The 21,848-nt window shown below is 35.9% G+C and overlaps 1 protein-coding gene across 2 annotated transcripts in view; it reads left to right on the top strand.

The window, feature by feature from the left end:
* HSPA14 (heat shock protein family A (Hsp70) member 14) overlaps positions 1-21,848 on the top strand; it is a 33,093-nt gene extending 11,245 nt beyond the window's left edge. Inside the window, exons 7-14 of one of the 2 annotated variants that reach the window (XM_020999746.2) lie at positions 778-882; positions 4,096-4,257; positions 6,345-6,500; positions 8,320-8,422; positions 13,018-13,233; positions 13,373-13,546; positions 20,514-20,584; positions 21,671-21,848. In XM_020999746.2, coding sequence (XP_020855405.1) covers positions 778-882; positions 4,096-4,257; positions 6,345-6,500; positions 8,320-8,422; positions 13,018-13,233; positions 13,373-13,546; positions 20,514-20,584; positions 21,671-21,749 — 1,066 coding nt within the window. In that variant the 3' untranslated portion in view covers positions 21,750-21,848. The remainder of the gene's footprint in view (positions 1-777; positions 883-4,095; positions 4,258-6,344; positions 6,501-8,319; positions 8,423-13,017; positions 13,234-13,372; positions 13,547-20,513; positions 20,585-21,670) is intronic. The other variant, XM_078154699.1, reaches the window with a different exon arrangement.

Here is a 21,848-nt window from a genome sequence, read left to right as displayed (position 1 = left end):
TGAATCTAATGTCATTTAGTGAAATGTCAACAGAACATAAAATTAGACAGTTCTTAATTGGTTTGATTGATGACATTTTTTTAACTACTGTCTTATTTTGGTCCTTTATAAATCGTTTAGATTTAATTTCATGCTTTTAAAATTTAATGGAAATATGCAACTTTAGAATGCTTTTGCATCACTTTTTAACCCGTATTGAGTTTTAAATCTACAAAAATAAGGTTCCAATTAATTTTAGATAAATTTAATCAGAGATTACACACAGCTCTGCAGAAATAGAGTTGCAGACATGAACTTCAATATTTGTGAAAGCCCCACAAGGCAAATACTTACTAATGTAACTCTTTTTTTGAAATTTTAAGCCTTCTAAATTATTGACAGGATTTGGTATTAAAGTTGTTTTAATTCCACCTGAAAGTTTACAAAGTTGGGCATTTTGGAAATTCTCTGTTCATTTGCAAGAGAGCAAATTTAACTTCTTGCCCATTAAAGTAGATTGTGGAACATAACCATTTTAAGCAGAAAAAAATCTGTTTTCATGTAGCAACATCTGTATCTCATGTATTTTTGCATATCGCTACTAAAGACTGGTATATGTCTCTTTTAGAGCAATCCTTCAAGTATCAGATCGCAGTTTACTGAGTTGCTTTTCGTCTTTATGTCCTGTTTGTGAAATATCAGAGTTATCATATAAAATCTTTAGTATACTTAGAAATGTTATAGTTGAATAGTTTCTAAGTGACAACATTAAATACAGTGAAAGCAAATTGTTCACAGGGAAGCAGCTGGGGCAGCTGGATTTAATGTTTTGCGATTAATTCATGAACCATCTGCAGCTCTCCTTGCTTATGGAATTGGACAAGATTCTCCCACAGGGAAAAGGTAAAAAACTATATTGAAGTCGTAAATCTTCACTGAGAAAAATGTTTACTTATTGGCAGTTGTATCTGAAGTTATTGTCACTTAGTTCAGTAGTTCCCAGACTTTGTGGTCCTTTCGATGAGCATTTTTCTAACAGAAGTAATCCTCATAATAAATAGGAACAGAAACACAGAATGAGCATTCAGCAGTCCTGGCTAATCTCGTATTTCCTTTTTCTGGATTCCCCAAGTCTTTATTGATTTTTTGAGGATATTGCAGGTACTGCCAAGTCTCTACTTAGTGCTGAAAACTTAATTTACTACCAATCAGTCCATGGGTCACAGGCTGAGAAACAGCAGTAGACACTTTTGAATAAATTTGGCTTGGTTTGAGATAAAGAAAGATCAACATGGGATTTTGGGACTTGATTTGATGGTACAATCTTAAAAAGTATATCAGTTGTTGAGAGTAGTTTGGGCGTGACTTAGGCAACTGAAAGCACATCTATTCAGATATGCAGCTGAATTGCCCCACTTCTTTTATTTCATTCATTTCCTATTGGGATATTATAAACTGCATATTAGTGTCAGTAAAACACTTGGAGCTGTTTATATGGCACAGATTAATATATGTGTACATGTGTAGGTGAAGGATGGCACTAATTTGCTCTGAACCTTTTTAGTTATTTAGTTTAGAAGTTATATTTATAGTGTAACCAACAATCTGACATTGTTATTATAGTAGTGGGGCTTTCCCTGATACTTCCATTGATATTAACACTTTTAAAAATCTGTGATATCATATAGGGAGATCCTAGGGAGAAATTCTCTTTCCCAATGAAGATAAGATTTCTGGATTTTATTTTACGTGAATTTGTATTTGCTTATATCACATTCTTTTTTTCCCCAATCACCAAGCATTTTTTAAAATTTTATTTATTTTTAGTTTTCAACATTCACTTCCATGTGATTTTGAGTTCCGAATCTTCTCCCCATCTCTCCTTTCCCCCTACCCCAAGACGGCATGCAGTTTGATGTAGACTCTACATATACATTCATATTAAACCTGTTTTCACATTGGTCGTGTAAAGAAGAATTAGAGGGACAACTAGGTAGCGCAATGGATAGAATACTGGCCTTGGAGTCAGGAAGACCTGAGTTCAGATCCGGTCTCGGACCAGACTCTTGATACTTACTAGCTGTGTGACCCTGGGCAAGTCATTTAACCCCAATTGTCTCACCAAAAAAAAAAAAGAAGAAGAAGAATTAGAACCAAGGGAGAAAGCATGAGAAAGAAGAAACAAACCAAAAAAGAGAAAGCAAATAATATGCTTCAATCTGCATTCTTTTTCTGGATGTGGACAGCATTTTCCATCATGTTTTTTGGAGTTGTCTTAGATCCTTGCATTGCTAAGAAGAGATATGTTTGTCAAAGTTAGTCATCACCCAGTGTCGCTGTTGCTGTGCACAATATTCTCCTGATTCTGCTCACTTCACTCAGCATCAGTTCACATAAGTCTTCCAGGTTTTTCTGAAGTCAGCCTGTTCATCATTTGTTATAGCACAATAGCATTCCATTACATTCATATACCATAACTTGTTCAGCTATTCCCCAATTGATGGGCATCCCCTCAATTTCCAATTCTTTGCCACTGCAGAAAGAGCTGTTATAAATACTTATGTGCATATGGGTCCTTTTCCTGTTTTTATGATCTCTTTGGAATACAGACTTAGAAGTGGTATGGCTAGATCAAAGTGTATGCACAGTTTTATTGCCCTTTGGGCATAGTTCCGAATTGCTCTCCAGAATGGTTGGATCAGTTCACAACTCCCCTAACGATGCATTAGTGTTCCAGTTTTCCCACATCATCTCCAGCATTTATCATTTTCCTTTTTTGTCGTATTAGACGATCAGATAGGTGTGAGGTGCTACCTAAGAGTTGTTTTGATTTGCATTTCTCTAATCAATAGTCATTTAGACATTTTTTCATATAACTATAGATAACTTTAATTCCTTAATCTGAAAACTGCCTGTTCATATCCTTTGACCATTTGTCAATTGGAGAATGATTCTTATAAATTTGACTCAGTTCTCTATATATTTTAGAAATGAGGCCTTTATCAGAGACACTGGTTGTGAAAAATCTTTCTCAGTTTTTCTGCTTTCCTCCTAATCTTAGTTGCATTGGCTTTGTGCAAAAACTTTTCAACTTAATGTAATCAAAATAATCAATTTTGCATTTCATAATGTTTTCTATCTGTTGTTTGGTCATAAATTCTTCCATTCTCCATAAATCTGACAGGTATACCATTCCTTGCTTTCCCAGTTTGCTTATAGTATCAGCCTTTACATCTAAATCATATACCCATTTTGATTTTATTTTGGTATACAATGTAAGATGCTGGTCTATGCCTAGTTTCTGCGATAACTGTTTTCCAGTGTTCCCAGCAGTTTTTCTCAAATAGTGAGTTCTTATCCCAGAAGCTGGAGTCTTTGGGTTTATCAAACAGTATATTAATATAGTCATGGACTACTGTGTCTTATGTAACTAACCCATTCCTCTGATCTACCATTCTATTTCTTACCAATACCAAATAGTTTTGATGATTGCTGCTTTATAAAACAATTTAAGATCTGGTATGGCTAGGCCACCTTCTCTAGCATTGCTTTTCATTAATTGCCTTGATATTCTGGACCTTTTGTTTTTCCAGATGAATTTTGTTATTTTTTCTAGCTCTATAAAATAAGTTTTGGTAGATTGATTGGTATAACACACTGAATAAGTAATTATATCACTTTTTTTTTTGGTGAGGCAGTTGGGGTTAAGTGACTTGCCCAGAGTCACATAGCTAATAAGTGTTAGGTATGTGAGGCCACATTTGAACTCATGTCCTCCTGACTCCAAGGCTGGAGCTCTATCTGCTGTGCCACCTAGCTGCCCTCCATCACATTCTTAATGAACTTAAATTATTCTGAATAGAAAGCACTATTTTTCCTCACAGTATAAAGTGGAAAGAACACTGGACAGGGTAGGACACAAAAGGCCTGAATTTGGGTCTTGTTTTTGCCTCTGTCCAGCTGTATGATCCTAGGCAACTACATTAATCCAATAAACATTATTTTGTAATAGCAATGATAGTAGCTCTTTCAGCTCTAAGACACTGTGATTCTTTAACAGCTTGTGTGTCTTTCAAAATCTTTTTTCTTTTCCTTTTTCTTTTTTTTTTTTTGAAGTAATGTCTTGGTCTATAAACTTGGAGGAACATCCTTATCTATTAGTGTCATAGAAGTGAACAGTGGAATGTACCGTGTTCTTGCAACAAACACTGATGACAGCATTGGTGGTGTGTATTTTACAGAAGCCTTGGCCCATTATTTAGCTTCGGAGTTTCAGAGGTGAGTCCTGATAATATCCATTTGTATTCCTGTTTGTTTTAAAGTGTTATTATTTTAGCAATTTAAATTAGTTAATATGAATTGTCATGCTGTAAGGGAAAAAGGGTTTTCTCAGCTGTCAGACCCTAGACAGATGAACTTCTGAACTTTAATGCTCACTGCCCTGAACCTTCTCGCTGCCTCCAAGTAGTAGAAGAACTGACGATCATGCTGCGCACCTCTAGCCTGGAATTTTTATCCCCTTTCAAAAAGATAGTCATGACATTTTTGTTCTCTGAGCTTTCCCTTAAGTAGTATTTTAAAATGCAGTCAGAATGTATCATAAACTGTTCTTGGATTTTGGACAGATCTCATTGTAATGGGCAAAAGTAAAAAAATTGGATTTTAACAAGACATGCAATATGCTAGAACATGTTGAAGGTACTGTGTTTTGAATGTGTTAGACTAATTTGATTTGATTTCATCAAATTATGTTAAATGAAAAAAATCCTTTAAAAAGCTGAGTATCTTTCCATGAAGTAGAAGTGAAGTGAATTGAAGTGAAAAATGTTGTTTTGGTTAGTGTTTCTGGTTTCTACTGTTACTTTATTTCTGTTCCAGGCTCTCAGTGGGGCTCAGAGTTGAGGAAATGGGCCAAGTAATGAAGTAGGTAGGAGAACCAGGCAGGGACAGTCAGAGTTGGAGATGGGACATCAGGACAGCACAGAGATCGCAGGTGTACAGTTATGGTAAAAGGCATAAATATAGGCATAGAACCTATCCTTTCTGATGCTACCATTTTCAGCTCTTTCTTTTGTTCCATGATGTCTCACATCCCAACAAGTCCACTCCAGAAAACCTCCACTGTACAAAATATTAAAGTGCTGCTATCTACTATTATTCAAAAATAAATTGTACTCTGAAGCCCTTATTTCAAGCAAATAACAAGTTAATCTATACACTGTAGTAATTTGTTCTTATTTAAGCATCATAGAAATTTAAAGAATCCCATCTTATTTCGTGGATCTGTTATTTTGTTGGTATAGGTCAGGAGTGGGGAACCTCGAGGCCACATGTGGCCCTCTAAGGTCCTCAGGTGGCCTTTGAATCCAAACTTCATAGAAGAAATCCCCTTTATAAAAGGATTTGTTCTGTAAAATTTGGACTCAGTCAAAAGGCTGCACCAAAGGACCTATATACATGTGACCTCAAGGCAGCAGGTTCCCCAACCCTGGTATAGGTATTCCCTCCATTGATGCAGATTGACACCACTTTACAGTTTAATAGGAGTGTTCCCAAAAACTACTGTGCTAACTTACGTAGTTGCTATTCACACATGAAAATTGGTCACTATTATTGTTCTCTTTGTCAAGGAGGTATGTTTGATATAATATACTACAGCATGACACTTTTTTTTTGACAAGTTATTTTGTTTTTGTTTTTTGTTTCTTGTTTTTTTGGAGGCAGTGGGGGTTAAGTGACTTGCCCAGGGTCACAAAGCTAGTTAGTAAGTGTCTGAGGCTGAATTTGAACTCAGGTCCTCCTGACTCCAGGGCTGGTACTCTATCCACTGCACCACCTCACTGCCCCCGATGAGTTATTTTGAAGAAGAACCCCATGCAGCTTATTGATGCTTGAGTTGGCTTCTTAGATAATACTATATCAAAAATCAACATATCTTTGAGGCTTTATTAAAGATTGTAAAGGCAGAGGATGTAGGTTTCTAATTTTAATTCAATATCTTTGACCCAGTTGCATAACTTTATTTAGCCTGTTTGTCTACAAAAATACTCATATCTTCATGAAAAAAGGCTATCATGGGAAAATGATATCTGTAGCATAACTTTGTTAAGTAGGAAACAGTTCAACAGATCAAAGCACTAAATAAATTGGTTTTTTATTTGAATTAGAGAGCTTTCTTTTGGGGTGTTTACAAAATAATTTTCTTTGAAGGATCCAAAGGAATTAGAATCTAGAAATTGAACAATTCTGATACGTAATGTAGTATAACTTTGTTATCTCCTTAGGGTTTATTTATTTTTTCAGTTGTTGTGATTCCTGACTGATCCAATGATTTTTAAGCTTCTGAGGTTTTGTTTTGAATTTAGGTCCTTTAAACATGATGTAAGAGGAAATGCCCGAGCCATGATGAAATTAATGAACAGTGCAGATGTTGCAAAACATTCCTTATCAACCTTGGGAAGTGCGAACTGCTTTGTTGACTCACTGTATGATGGTCTAGATTTTGACTGTAATGTGTCCAGGTAAGACTGAATAGAAAAGTAAAATTCTTTCTACCATGTTGGAATAACTGACTTTTATGAACTAATTTTTAAAAACTAATTTATTGAATTATAGTAAAAAGGGACCATTCTTTTGAAACTTCTGGATGTTTTCGACATATTAAATACTATGCCTTTTTATTCTATAGCTGAACATAATTTGTGAAAAAGATCCCAAATATGGTCTGTTTAACTTGAAGTGAGATTTTTAGTTTGAATTCTTAAAATCATATAGAACATATCAGTTTATATATGCAGTATCTCTCTAAGTAGTTTTGCTCACTTTAACAGAGCCTGCGATGGTTCACTGCTGGTGAATAGTTACTAGACACTAGATTGAAAATCCATATTGATACTATTTAATTAGCCTTCTGTCTTTGACTCTATTGAACTTACTTCTTGATGATACTTAGTAAGTGTAAAGGTAGCTTACAGAAAATCACATAGGATTTCTTTATCATTTGTGTGAAATCTAGGAAGTGGTTAACAAATGATTGCACCTTCAGTCAGAGAATTCTTCACAGAAAGACTTTGTCCTGTCCTTTTTGGATAGCATAGAAGCAAAACTACCTGTAAACAGAGAAATTTGCAACTCAATCTAATTATCCTTTCAAATTGTGGATTTGATCACTGAATAAATTGTAAGCTGTCACCAGAAATTATCTTAGAGATTTTAATGTTCTTCTAAGTACCCAAAGATTATTGGTTATAAACTCATTCTGAGTTCTTAATGCTCCTTCTGCTATCTTGATATGAAATCTTTAAATCCTTTAATAAATTGTTCGTAAATAAGTTTGACCTGTTAGGGTTTTTAAGTGTTTTTCTTGTCTAGGATAAAAGATTGGTAGAATGGTTAATTATTAGTAATATTACTAATATTTTAGATATACTTAGGATATTTTGAGGGTCATGTGGCAGGTTTTCTACTTATTTTTATTTGAACTTGACTATCTTCAAATATTTGTAAACTTGAGCTTTAAAAAGAAATGCTATTGTACTGTCACATTGTTTACCTACTATAGGCCAAGAGTTTGCTCAGCTAATTAAAAGACACTTATTTTATGCCTACCACTGTGCTGAGACCTGGGAATCTAAAGAAAAAGTGAAAATAGTTCCCACAGTCAAGGAGCTTACATTCTAATGAAGGAGACAAATAGAATTAGAAACAAGGTAATCTTAGAAGGAAAGATACTAGCATATGGGGAGATCAAGAAAGGTTTTTTTAAGCTGAGTTTGAAGGAAGCCAGAGATTTTAAGAAATGGGTGCAAAGGGGCAGCTAGATGGCGCAGTGGATAGAGCACTGGCCCTGGATTCAGGAGGAGCTGAGTTCAAATGCAGCCTCAGACACATAACACTTACTAGCTGTGTGACCCTGGGCAAGTCACTTAATCCCATTGTCTAGGGCCCCTCCCCCCCAAAAAAAGAAAGAAAGAAATAGATGCAAAGAGGAAGAACATTCCAGGAATGAGAGAGAGCCTGTACAAAGAGATTGAAGATTGGGAGATTGAACATTATGTCTGAGGAACAGTGAGTAAGCTGACATGGTTGGACTATAGAATGCCTACAAGGGAGTGACCAGAAATTTTGAGGAGCTTTAATGCCAAGCAGCAGAGGAGTTTATATTCTATCCTAGAAGTTAATAGGGAGTATGGACTTTATTAAGTAGGGGGGGTGACATAGTTATCACAGTTTTTGATAATAGGTTATTTTCCATTAACTACTAATTTAAATATTACACTTTCATATGAAATATGTCGAGTTTGCTATAACTAGACATTTTCATTTTTTTCTTTTTTGTAGGGCCAGATTTGAACTTATATGTTCACCACTTTTTAATAAATGTATAGAAGTTATCAGAAATCTCTTGGAACAAGTTGAATTTACATCAGATGACATCAACAAGGTAATATATATTTCCCCTCCTAATGTGTTTGTTGTTATATAGTGTCAGCCTAGGAGGGAATTAGGCAGTTTATCCTCTTAATGAGAAGAGTATTAATATCTATTTAAACATTTTCTGAGTATCTGCTTGTGAATTTTTAAAAATTAGTAGGTTGTATACTATTTGTAAATACACACTTGTATTGCCCATTGTTTATCAGGTGCATAATTCCCTTCAACAATAAAGAACAAATTCTTTCAATTTACTTAATACATGAGCAGTTTATGTTATGGCTAAGATTTGCTTTAAAAAGGATTTGGATGGAGGAGGTTTGCTTTTAAGATCTTTGTGTGGTGTTGACTTTTTAAAATTCTGTTGATTTTAAGAGCTACTTAAATTTGTGAAACATTTTGAAAATGGTTCTTAAAAAGGGCTTTACAACAAAAGAGAGTTATGTTGCTAATGGAAGATTGCTTGTTATATGTTATTTGCCATTAAAAAATTCCAAGTTTACACAATACAATCCTGTATTCCACAGATTTTGGAGTTAGGAAACCATATTTAATTTAAAACTAATAGATTCATTCATATGCTAGTGTTAACTCTCCATTATTCTCCATTCTTATTATCCAGCTCTTATTGAACAGCAGTGACTTTCTCTAGGAGCTTTATACAGTATCGAACTAGATATTCCCCAAGTATTTGAGTTACTGCCTATTTATACTTGTACTGACATATATGTGTACTTAATCTTTTCATTAAAAGTATTGCATTCCATGAAGACTTTTTGGAACATTTCTTAGTATATTACTACATAAAATTAAGCCAGTAATAAGTGCTTTTTTTGATACTAGTGATCATACAAATAGAAAAGAACATTCTGTCAAAGGCTAGATTTAGGCCTAGGAATTTAGAGTTGGACTGTTCCATTTTGCATATCTCTAGGGAAGACTCCTTCTGAGTCTAGATAAACCTATTCTTTTTTTCCCCTTCTTCAGCTGGTAGTCAGTTAGTCTGTCAATGAACAAATTTATTAGATGCCTGCTACATTCCAGGTAACTGTGCTAAGCACTGGGAATACCAAAAAGGCCCCTGCTCTCAAGGAACTCAGTGTTGACATACTATTTCTGTCCTCAGCTGAGGGCTAATTTAGCATTTCCCCAAATTTCCTATCCTAACATACAGGGGGCCCAGTCTTTATCAGTTAAGTCTCTTCCTTACCCCATTCACTTTTGAGATTGCAGTGACATACAAACTTAGAGGGGAATGTGAGGATGTTTTTTGTGAACTAAAAATTAATTGTTTAGTTATGCCATCCCCTATATTGTGTGCCTTGGGATGGGTCTTTTGTAACAAACTAAAGGGTTCAAAGATACTGTGGTACTAGATTGTTCTTTATGCCATAGACCTGTATTATATGGACAAGTTCAAGGCCTTTACTAGGTTCTGTTATAGGAGAAGGAACTGTCAATTTTATGCAGCTTTATGAAAGAAGCATCCAAATATGAAAATTTTCAGTGCCAACTAGTAGATATTTTGTTATTCTTTTTAAAAGTCCCTTAGAAATAGTGCTTTCCAAAGTGAGAACTGTCACAGTTCCAAGGGGTAAGTAATGAACTAACCTAAAGGGTGGGAACATAGGTCATATCGTGCTTTCCCTAAGATGACAGATCACAGCACTTAACACCAAAGCACAACCACACCACTCCCTTCACCTGTTATTACCAAATACTTCACCCTTTCCCACCTTGGCTTTCCATTGTTTTGCAGCCTCCCAACCTCTTCCCTTCTCCACCTGGTATCCACTCCCACAAAGGCAGTTGGTCATTTGTATAAGGAATAATTGTAGGCAAAATTCACTTTTCCTCCCACCTCCAAGTGTCTTCATGCTCTGTTGCTCAGATCGCCCAGTAAGAGCACCAAATCCTCTCCCTTCTTTTTGTTTTTTGGAGGGACAGAGTGAGCAAGTGAGGGATACATTGCAGAACACATGTTTTCTTTCTCACCAAACCCACCCCTCTTCTGAACTTTAGTATTTCTTTTGAGGACACTATCGTGTTTTTGACCTTGATGTCAACTTTTCCCTTTCATGCCATTTATTCAAACAGTTGCCAATCTTATGACATCTACCTCCACAGCATCTTCCATCTGTCCTCTTCTCTATACTCATACAACCACACAATCTCTCATCAGCTCTCCCTTAGACTATTACAACAGCCTCCTAATTGATCTCTCCCCTCTCTAACCCATCCTTTATGCAGCTGGTCAAAATGATTTTCCTGAAGTGCTTGTCTGACCATGTCATTCATTAAATTTCAGTGGTTCCCTGTTTACTCTGTGTTTATATATGTTTTATAATTACATACTTTATTAAAAATAGTACATATAAGTTATTTAAATAATTAAATATACATAGATATTCTAAACTTTTTTTTTTACTGATGGCATTACAAGATAAAACTTTGGAGACCACTACCTTATTAAATGATGCTGAAAGCTCCTGTATGTCCTTGTAGTGGATATAGCTCAGGATCCCCTTGGGTTTCTCAGGGGATTTAAAATCCCTGAATTTTAGGGGATTTTAAACCACTGAAAAAATTGGTAACTCAGTGCCATATGCTAAGATAAATGCTGATTCATGGCACAGGTAATGGAAGGATCTATGATTTCTAAGTATGACATAAAAGTTGACAGTAACATAATGATGAAATTTATATTAGTATATATTCTAAAGTGCTTCTGTTAAGCATCTGGTCTAGGTTTACAAATCCATAAAATAAGTGAACTATAATTTATTTTCCCATAGGCTAGGCATAAAATTCATACCATAGTTTCTACATCAGTAAATTGCTAATACTTGCATATTTTGAAGCATTGTGATTTGTTTTGGTTCTCCATTCACCAGTAAAACCCTAGTGCATCTGTTTTCCCTTACCCCCTCCAACTTTGACCATTCCCATCTTTGCCATTTTGCTAGAAACCTTCATATGGTTCTTGATAGTTTGCAATTCGTCTTTTGAGAACTGTTTGTTCATATCTTTTAATCACATTTATTGGGGAATGGCTCTTGGCTTTATCTACTAGTTTTCTATTTATCTTGGATACTAAACCTGGATCTGAAAATTTTCATACAAAGATTTTTTTCCATTTGACTGCTCCCTTTCTTATCCTAGCTGCATTTTATTTTTGCAGAAGCTTTTCAGCTTCATTAATTAAAGGTATCTATTTTACCTTTTGTAAATGCCTCTGCTCCTTGTTCAATTAACCCATAGCTATGAAAGGTTTATGATCTGCTTCACTTCTAATTTTTTGTTATGATTTTTAATATCAAGTCACATACCGCTTTCTTTTCTAAGTATTTGTTCTTCTTCCTTAGAGGTTTTGTTTCATTTTTTTATCTTCATTTATTCTAAGTATTAATGTTGTCCTTATGAAAAGTCTGTTTTTTCCTTTGAGTCTGTTTACAGTTATTATGGAGTTGCTCTCTCTTTTGGGGGCATCTTTAATCAGATTTTTCATAATTTTTGATATTGGTCAGTATTTTCTTTGACTTACTCATCTTTTCTATTTTAGTTCCTGAGCCATAGTTTTGTGCCAGAGCCATGTTCCACCCCATTACTCTTTTGCACTGACATCCATCTCCCATAGTTAGGCCTTCCTTGGATCTTTGAGGTTCAAAGTGCTTGGGTCTTCAGGTCCTCTTTGGAATCGCAGTCCAGATTGCTAGGAACTTTAGAGTCCCTGGCCTTGAGGTATTCCAGTAAGCATGCTGCCATGCTACATAGTGGTCATTGCCACTGCTCCTTAGCACTTCCAAGGTCTCCACCCTGAGTTTTCCTGATGACTCTCTTTCTACTCTTCCTGCCTCCAGACACAGAGCTTTTTAGACTACGTATGCACCTGTCACTGGTCCCACTGGAAGTCTCCATTTTCTGTTGCCTTCAAGCTTCTTGGTGACCTTTTGTGCAGTTCTTGGGTAGAAGTCATTTACTGTAGATTCTCATTAGATTTGGCTTGGTGTGAACTTAAGGGTTTTCTGGCATATGGGAGCTGGCTATTTGCCTCCTGTTCAGGAAGCTCTTTTGGTTGGAAGTTGTCATAGGTGATCTTTGATAGCTGCTGTGTCTGGAAAAATCATCACCACACAGTCCCCCTGATAATGAGACTTTCCAAGCTTTTCTTGGTTGGGCTTCAGACAACATATATACCAACTATCAGCAGAATCATACTTGACTCATACTTCCCAGCTTGGTGGGGTCTGCCAGGCTTGTGTACCACTAGTTGAGCCTTCAGGAGTCCACTATCACTTCTATAGCATAGTCAAGCATGAAAGCAGAAATTTAGTGATGGTAGAACTCCACATTCAACAGAATATTGTAAGGAACATAAGAAATTAAGTATTTTTTGTACTAAATAACTACAAAATGTCTAATATTTCATTTCATATGAAATTAGATACTGTATTGTTTTCTAATGAGATTTCACAAAATGCCTTTTTAAAATCAAGGATGCTTTTAATAGCTCCAAGGAATTTTTAATACTTCATTACAAGATTGACACTGTTCAATTTTGAAAAACACATTATTCAGACAATAAGAATGAATGCTTTTTTCCAGGTTGTGCTTTGTGGAGGGTCAGCTCGAATCCCAAAGCTGCAGCAGCTGATTAAAGATCTTTTTCCAGCTGTTGAGCTCCTGAATTCAATTCCTCCTGATGAGGTTATTCCTATTGGTGCAGCTACAGAAGCGGGAATTCTTGTTGGCAAAGAAAATATTTTATTAGAAGAGGAGCCTCTTGCTATTGAATGTTCTGCAAAAGATATTTTAGTAAAGGTGTGTCCATCTTTTCTAAATAGCATAATAAAACTTACTAACTTTTGTTATGACATCCTTACAAGATAATGCACCATCTAAAATCACAAAATTTATTATGTTAAAATTAATGATAGACATGTGGTTTTTGCCCATTTAGGGAGTGGATGAATCAGGAGCCAATAGATTCACCATACTGTTCCCATCAGGGACTCCTTTGCCAGCTCGAAGACAACACACATTACAAGCCCCTGGAAGTATATCCTCAGTATGTCTTGAACTCTATGAGTCAATTGGAAAACATTCTGCAAAAGATGAAAATAAATTTGCACAGGTGAGAATATTGAGTTTACATATTATAAAAACACAGGTTTTTGTCTTCTAGAGTATTATCTGTCTAAAGTCACATCTATAACTTTTCTGTATGTGGGGTAGCTAAAACGACAAAATTGGATACTAAGTTATATACGGGCTACATGACAGATAATAAGAAAAGCAAGTAGTGGTTGGGTGCCCAACAATTCAGAAAAGGAAATAAGTGGGAACAGAATTGGGCCAGTGTTAATGGCCTCAGATGTATGCTTTTAAATCATAATTAGTAATTTAAAATGTGAGCTCCAAGTTTTATTACAAGGAGGTGAATGCAGCCTAATATTTATCACTAAGATTTTGGTGAAGGGGATTCACACTGCAACCCAAGCATAAACATTGTTGAGATGGTACAGCAGAAAAGCACCAAGTATCAAGAAATGCGCATCTGCCCCAGTGCCCCTGAATCTGAATTTAGAAGCAGTGTAGTGTGGTAAATGGAGAGCCATTTTCAGAGCCAGGAAAACCTGGGTGTAAGGTCTATCCCTGACCTGTACAGGCCGTGTAGCCATGAGCAAGGCACTTAACCTCTGAGTGCTCTGGGCAAGTGTCTTAACACTGTAAGTTTCAGAGAATGTTCCAGCCTCCATTGGTAGAAGGAGTTCCTCTTCTGTGCGTTGCCTATAACAATGAAATCATAGCTGTAGTTGGAATCCAGTGTAGAACATGTGGGTGAGAATAAAGAAATGTAGTAACATGGAAGCACTATTATTACAATAGCATACTACAGGTAAATTTGCCAAATAGAGGCTAGTGATGAAGCTTTGCTAATACAGACTGGTACAAGATAGGGAGCGCTACCTATTCATACATCACATGGAACTCTCATTCTGCTAAAATGCTAAATGTATAGGATGAATTCTTGACTTACCTTACTGATAGTGTCTTCTTTCAAAAAGTAAAGAAAGCAACATGAGGAGGGACTCCTATTCTGGTTTTAATTATGACCAAAAAAGACCTGATTGGAGAAGTGGAAATAACAAGAACCTTGGGAGAATGTGACCGTGTTATCTTCAGTTTGAAGTAGCCAAAGAAAGAAACAGCTCATAGTCGGATGTGTAACCCTACATTTTATAGAATCATAAACTTTGAGCTGGAAGGGACCTTAAGAGGATATCTAGTCCCGCCCCACATTCTGTACAGAAGGAAACTGAAACCTGTTGAGGTTAAATTACTTATCCAAGGTCACACATATTAAGTGACAAAATCATGACTTGAACCCGGGTGCCTGATTGTAAATCTAGTACTTTTTACCTTATACCATGCTAACAGATTTCAAGAAGTTTGGAAAATGAATAGGTATAGTGCTATGGACAAGAATTTTAAAGGGAAAGATGGCTCAAGAGGAATGAGAAATAGGATTCTGACAACACAATTGTATATATTCCTAAAGAGGAAGAAAGCAGGGGAGACATGTAAAGCAACTGCTGTGGTTTACTAGGAACCTCGTTGATAAGCTCTATTGAAAGGTCATATACAAAGATAGGCATGAAGGATGGAATAATTAAATAGAGTGGCACAAAATACCAAGATTAGTTTCCAAACAAAAAAATGAATTGAAATATACAAAAAAAATTATGGACAATACAAAGGGCTTTCTTTTAACTTATGTACAGGGCAAGAGGAAGAACTAAAGAAGAGCTAGATCCACTGTTAGTGACGGATGATGTAATGTTAACAGGCATTAAAGCCCAAGTTCTAAGTGTTTAATTTTCAAAAAATCAATTTATGAAAAGCTTTTCAGAAAAACCATTATATGTACTTGTAGAACAATATGCATATATCGAGTTTCTGTCAATAATTTAATTAACAGAGTCATTATTAAAAAGCAAGCACTATTTGATGAATATGCTATTTTAAGATATGCCATTAAGATGGAAAAATGCATTTGATTGCAACATCTATTCCCCTTCTCCATTTGTTTTTCTTTAGTATCAGTAGATTGGTATAGTCTGATTTATATTCATCACAGAGAAATTGCAGCAGGGAAATTAGATATAGAGAAAAGCTAAACAAATGACCCACTATGCCCAGTTCATGTTCAAAACAAGACAGTTTTGGTCTCAGAAGAACTTTCTGTTTAACAAGTATTAAGTGCCTTTGTATGAAGTACTTATTGGGGCTAAAGTTTTTAAAGATGAAAAATAATACTGCCTTCAGGGAGTTCAGATTATAATAGGGAAGAGGAGATACGTAAAAATACTCATGTATACAAATAAGTATGATATAGGGCAGAAAGTAATCAGGGTAAAGGATTACCATATATAGTGCCATGAGAAATCTGAGGAGGGAAAAATCACTTTTTCATCTGGCATAAAGTCTTTCAGTTTAGAATCAGTGGTGCTGTGCAGATTAACTGAGACAACATAAAATAATTACATGTTTTAACTTATACAATAACCTTTCAATATTTCACATCTTTAAAAAAAAACAAACACCAAAATGTAGTATATCCTCCTTCTGCTACAGTGCCTCATTTTAAATGAGTTGGTATTGAATTCACAATATTTTGATCCTTACTGTTCATCATGAAACCATATTTTTGTCACACTGGATATTAACCATGTCTTTGATAGTTTGTTTTTCCAAATTTTCATTGGAGTTTAAATCACAACTTCCCAGGACACTGAAGCATATTTATCTGCATCTCTTGGATAAATTTCCTAACCATTTGTGACAGGTACAAGGTCATGATGCAGTATTTTATCTCCATTTAGGACTTTCTGTGATTCTAGAACAATCCTACTTTTCAGTATATCAGTAGATTTGTCAGAGTTCCATCATTTCATTTCCTTAATGGTAACAAGACTTGCAGGCCCACTGGGATTTGAAAAAAAAAAGTGCCGGACTATGAATGTTTTATAGTCTGGTAAAGATGCCCAGAAGTTCACCTGGACTTCTGAAAATGCTTTTGGTATATCCTTGAATGAAAAAGGACATCTCAGAAGGTGGAGCCAAGATGGTGGAGTAACAGAAAGAGGTATGGCAAGTTCCTGCCTCTCCCACCCAGAATTCCATCAAACGTCTGTAAAACTTGGCAGACCAGGTCGTGATGGACAAATCCAAGGAAAAGTCACAGTGGGTCATCTGTCCAGCCCAGGTCAGCATAGGGAGACGGGTTTGTGGACACTGGGGGAAGCGTTTGGCCAGAAGTGCACTGCATGGAGCACTCCAGCTCCCAGACAGCGGCTGAGCTGTAGGTCTTAGTTTCCTCCTGAACGGAATGTGAGTCTGGACTAGATATCCTCTAAGGTTCACTCCAGCTCAAAGTTTATGATCCTATAAAATCCAGTTACATGTGGGACTATGGGCTATTCCCTTCTTTGGCTATTTCAAGAGGAGATCCTAAAACCATACCTGTGCACTTCATGTAGGGTATGGGAAAAGGTGCTAACTACCAGCTTTGTGCACTTCCCGGTTCTGGTCATAAATCCAAGCAGACTGAGGAGACTCCTCCATGAGTGACTTTCCATGGTCAGGAGTGGCAGGCAGCTCAGAAGCAAGCAAGTAGCATTGTAACTCAAACCCAACTTCTCACCCACACTGGAGCCTGCAGAAGAATTCCTGCAGGATAGAAACTCCAAATCAAAAGGCGGGGGGGGGGGGGCGCTGCAGTTCTGGCACTGAACCAGCAAAGCTTCCCGGCTGAGTGATAGTGGCTGAGTCCAGCAGCAGCAGTCTCCTGTTGCTCAGAACCAGATGAAGGTTAGGAACTTGCACAGCTCAGAGCAGGAAAGCAATCTCACTTTGCCCTAGATTAGACCACTTTGGGAGCACTTCAAAGATTTCAGGTTTTGAGCCTGAGTTTTCCTTGAGATCCTGAAATAACACAACACTCAATAGCCCGAGAAAGCAGCCCAGGCTTTCCCTCCATAAGTATATAGAGCCCAGCTCTTTGGACTTGATAGTCCCAAGTCAGAGAGTAGGCTGATGAATGAGGAAACAAAAAGAAGAGTGTCACCATAAGGAGATATTGTGGTAACAGTGATGCTTGAGAGACAAACCCAAAAGAAAAGAGTGACTCCAAAATATCTAAAAGCAAAGCTGAGGTGGGGGGGGAGGGGACGGGCCAGCTTGGGCACAAATTCAACTAGAATTCCTGGGAGATATGAAGCAAGAGTTTTTAAAAAGTTTAAAAATTTTTTTGTTAGTCCAGCGAGAGTTCTTGAGGAAAAAAATTGGAAAAGAAATGAGAACTATTAAGGGAAATTGAAAAGGGAATAATTTGATGCAAAAGATATAAAACCTTGCCCAAGTGATAAACTCCCATAAAATTTGAATGTACAAATAGAAGCCAGGGACTCCATGAGACAGCAAGATATGTCACAAGACAAAAAAAAAAACCAGAAGATGTAAAATATATCAAAAAACAACCCATGTGGAAAAAAGATGGAGGAGAAAAAAATGTTGAGAATCATTGCACTTTCTTAATGCCATGACCAAAAAAGGAGCCTAGATGTATTTTTTCAAGAAATGTTAAAAGAAAATAGAGGGCAAAGTGGAAATAGAAAGAATCTACCATTGAGTTTCTGATAGAAACTCCAAAATTAAAACTCCCAGGAATATCATAGCCAAAATTCAGAGCGTACAAGTCAAAGAAAAAGTATTGCCAGCAACTAGAAAGAACTCAAGAACTGAGGAGCCACAATCAGGATCGCACAATTTAGCAGCCACCACTCTAAAGGAGCAAAAAGCTTGGAATTCTAGAAGGCCAAGGATATATGCCTACAGCCACAAATAACTTAATCAGCCAAACTGAGTATAATATTATGGGTCCAGGGAGAGAGGGAAAGAGAATGAACTTTTAGTGAAATAGAGGACTTCAAAACATTTCTGATGAAAAGATCAGAGTTATGGGTAGTTAGAGGTTAAAACACAGGAGTTAAGAGAAATGTAAAAAGGTAAACATGAATGAAAATGAGCAGGGGGATAAAACTTCTTACATTCTAATATGGGGAGTTGATGTATATGCTCCCCTCTGAACCCTATTATCATCATGGGCCATAGAGGGAGTATAATTAGACATGGCCTGGGAACGATTCTGTTATAGCTTAAGAGAAAAACAAAAGAAAAGGATTGTACTGTGGGAGTTGGGGGAGGAAGATTAGGGCAAATTATCTCACATCATCAGAGTGCAGAAGTAGACATCTGTACAAACATGGAGGAACTGGAGAGGAGTTGCTAACATTTGAACTCCACCCTCATCTGAAATGGTCAGAAAAGGAAGAATACACACAAACACACACACCCAAAGAACTGGCCATAGAAATAGACTTATCTCAAAAAGGAAATAGGAGGGAAAAGGAAATGGAGAGAATCAAAGGGAGAGTAGATTAAGAGGGGGGTTAATTCTAAGTGAAACAAACTCTTAAAGATGGACAAAAAAATTGTAGCTCTTTTAAGGTGGCAAAGAATGGCAGTCTGAGGATGTGCCCCAAATTGGGGAATGGCTAAAGAGGTTATGTTATATAAATGTGATGGAGTGTTGTGCTGTAAGAAATAATGAAGCAGGTGGTTCCAGAGAAACTTAGGGAGACTTAATTGAATTGTACCAGAGTGAAGTTAACAGAACCAGGAGAACAATTTTTACAATGAGAACACTATATAAAGACAACAACTTTGAATGAATCAAGAATTCTGATCAGTATAATGACCAACTACGATTCCAGAGGACTAATGGTGACTCATACTACTACTCTTCAGATAGGAGAGGTAAAGGACTCATAGTACAGAATAAGACATTTTTTCGGACATGGCCAAAGTGGGGATTTGTTTTGCTAGACTTTATGTGTTTGCAACAGGGGTTTTATTTTCTTTAATCCTTAATTGGGGAGAGGGAGTTTGGGGTAGGAGAGTGAGAAGGTGGATTTTTCCTGATTAAAAAAAAATTTTTAAGCGAGTTTTATCAGTAAAAATTATTTTCCCAGTCTTTAGTACTATTGTCTTTGTATGACTATTTTTTCTTTATAACAGTAGTTGGCAGCTTTTTTTTTTCTGGTTTCCTTATCGTTCTTCCAACTTCAAGAAGCCCATACTGTTCCTTAGAAGAATCAGTAACAATTCCTCTAGCTACCAGTTCCCTCTGACAGTCTTAGCTTGTTTTCGAAGTTGGGCAGTTTTGCAGCAATCTTTTGTCACTTCTTAGCTTGTTTTCATTTTCAGTCCCATTTTCCCTGGTGCTTTGGTGTGAAATTCATCCTGTTTCATTGTGGGCTTGGATAATCCTTGAAAAGTATGAATTTCTACACCAACAGCCACTGCCAATATCTCTAACAGTCATGGAAAGTGTTCTCTCTAAAAGCTACAATGTTTACTTGTTTCCTTGGAGTAATATCCTTAAAAATCTTAGAACCTTAAAAACCATAAAATTAAAAACACAACCAAAAAAGCAGTGAAGCATGTGTGAGTGGCATGAAATCTATGAAATTCAACATACAGAGAACTAACCATAACCAAAGGTGGAAAAAAACAGCTCAATCTGGTTTTATCTGGTCCAGGTCTGACATTTGAAGTCAGCCTTACTTTAGATTCACACATCACAGCACTCACCCCTCAGCCTTAAAAAGGGGCCTATACACAATCATTGCCATCACGAATCATCAAAATGTTTGTTTGTCCCAAGTAATTCACACACCACGACTATTACCTTATACAAAAGAATAAAAAGGGACACATAACAATTTTGACTTCTCCAGTTCTTCTCTCTCTGGTCTCATCCAGTGACATATAATTCTCATTCTATAGCAGCTGTATCCAATTTAAAAAGAATAATTTTTATTCTCTGAATTTTAAATCGTGTCATGTAATAGCAAGATTGAACATTTCTGGGTTTCATAATAAAGGATGACCTTTTAGGATTACTAATTTATCAATTTATAAGTTAAGATGATGCTTTGTTTAATTTTTTCTAACATTCTTTCTCTCATAAACAGATTATACTTCAGGATTTAGATAAAAAAGAAAATGGGCTTCATGATATATTAGCTGTTCTCACCATGAAAAGGTACAAAAAGTAAAATATGATTACTGATGTAAAAAAAAATTAGTCTTTAAATTTTGAGAATTTCTGTATTTCATTAGTTTATTGGTTTACTTTGTGAAAACTAGGCAAAGCCTTTTCAGTATTGAAAATCTGTTATTGTTGCGTAGTAGTCATTGATATCTATAAAGAGTTTACAAACTATTCTTTATGCCTTGAGCATTATTTTATTGTATAAATCATGTTTTTTTCTAGTAAATTACAATATATTCTCATTTTAAAAAACCAAACTTTACATTTAGTTGTACTTTTAATCTAAAAAAGTGGTCATTGCTGTTTAAGCAATATCCATTGTTATTTCCTTGGAAATTATATGGTAAAATTTCCATTGCCTGCTTACTCAAAAATAGTCAATTCTTTACTTATAGCTGTAGAGTGACTCCAGGCTCGTTTTTACCACATTTTGGTCCCATATAATATAAAAATATTAAATTTTTTCATCACAGGATCTCACGTAATAACTTTTTGTACTACGTAGAGAGTCATTTACCAAAATATACATGAGAACATTATCAAGAAACTATATTTTCCTCTCTTGGTAAGGCCAGTGCCATAATGAACTAATATGGGCTTTTTAAAAGATCTGTTGGTAACAAGAATACACAATCAAATTTATTATGAGTGAATCTTTTATAATCAATCATCTAATACAAAGGACTCTTTTCTTTTTTTCCACGAGCCATACTAAGTAAGAATCATTGGAGTGTATAGCTAAGGAACTGTCTAGTTTACATTGTGCTCAGTGATTAAACTGAAAGATATCCTGACCCATTTTAATTCCACACAATTTAAACTTAAATTTGATATCACAAGTGGCTGCTTTAGCCAAATGATCTAGAGATTGCTTTGGGGGGGGGAGCTCCACGAGTGTGACACATTAGATGCTCTATTTAAAGCTTTGAAAATGAAATGTATTTATTTCAAATGTAAAATCTGATTCCTGAAAACTAAAGTTGTTATAGCTTTTTTCCAGAAAGCAGTGCCTCCTCAAGTACTTTCTTTAAAAATTTCCATGACTTTTTATAACAAGCCATGCACTTTTCTTTGTAGGGATGGATCTTTACATGTGACATGCACAGATCAGGATACTGGAAAATGTGAAGCAATTACTGTTGAAGTGGCATCATAGTACTTTTGAGAAAGCATTTTTTTCATTACTGGAATATCTATGTCATTTTGTTTTTGTTTGTTCAGAACTGATGTTTATATTAAAACATTTTTTAATGAA

The sequence above is a fragment of the Phascolarctos cinereus genome, unplaced genomic scaffold (assembly GCF_003287225.1).
Source record: "Phascolarctos cinereus isolate Bilbo 61053 unplaced genomic scaffold, phaCin_HiC Scaffold_1;HRSCAF=81, whole genome shotgun sequence".
NCBI classification, from domain to species: domain Eukaryota; kingdom Metazoa; phylum Chordata; class Mammalia; order Diprotodontia; family Phascolarctidae; genus Phascolarctos; species Phascolarctos cinereus.
The sequence above is the reverse complement of the archived record's forward strand: the minus strand, read 5'-3'. Positions and strand labels throughout refer to the sequence as shown.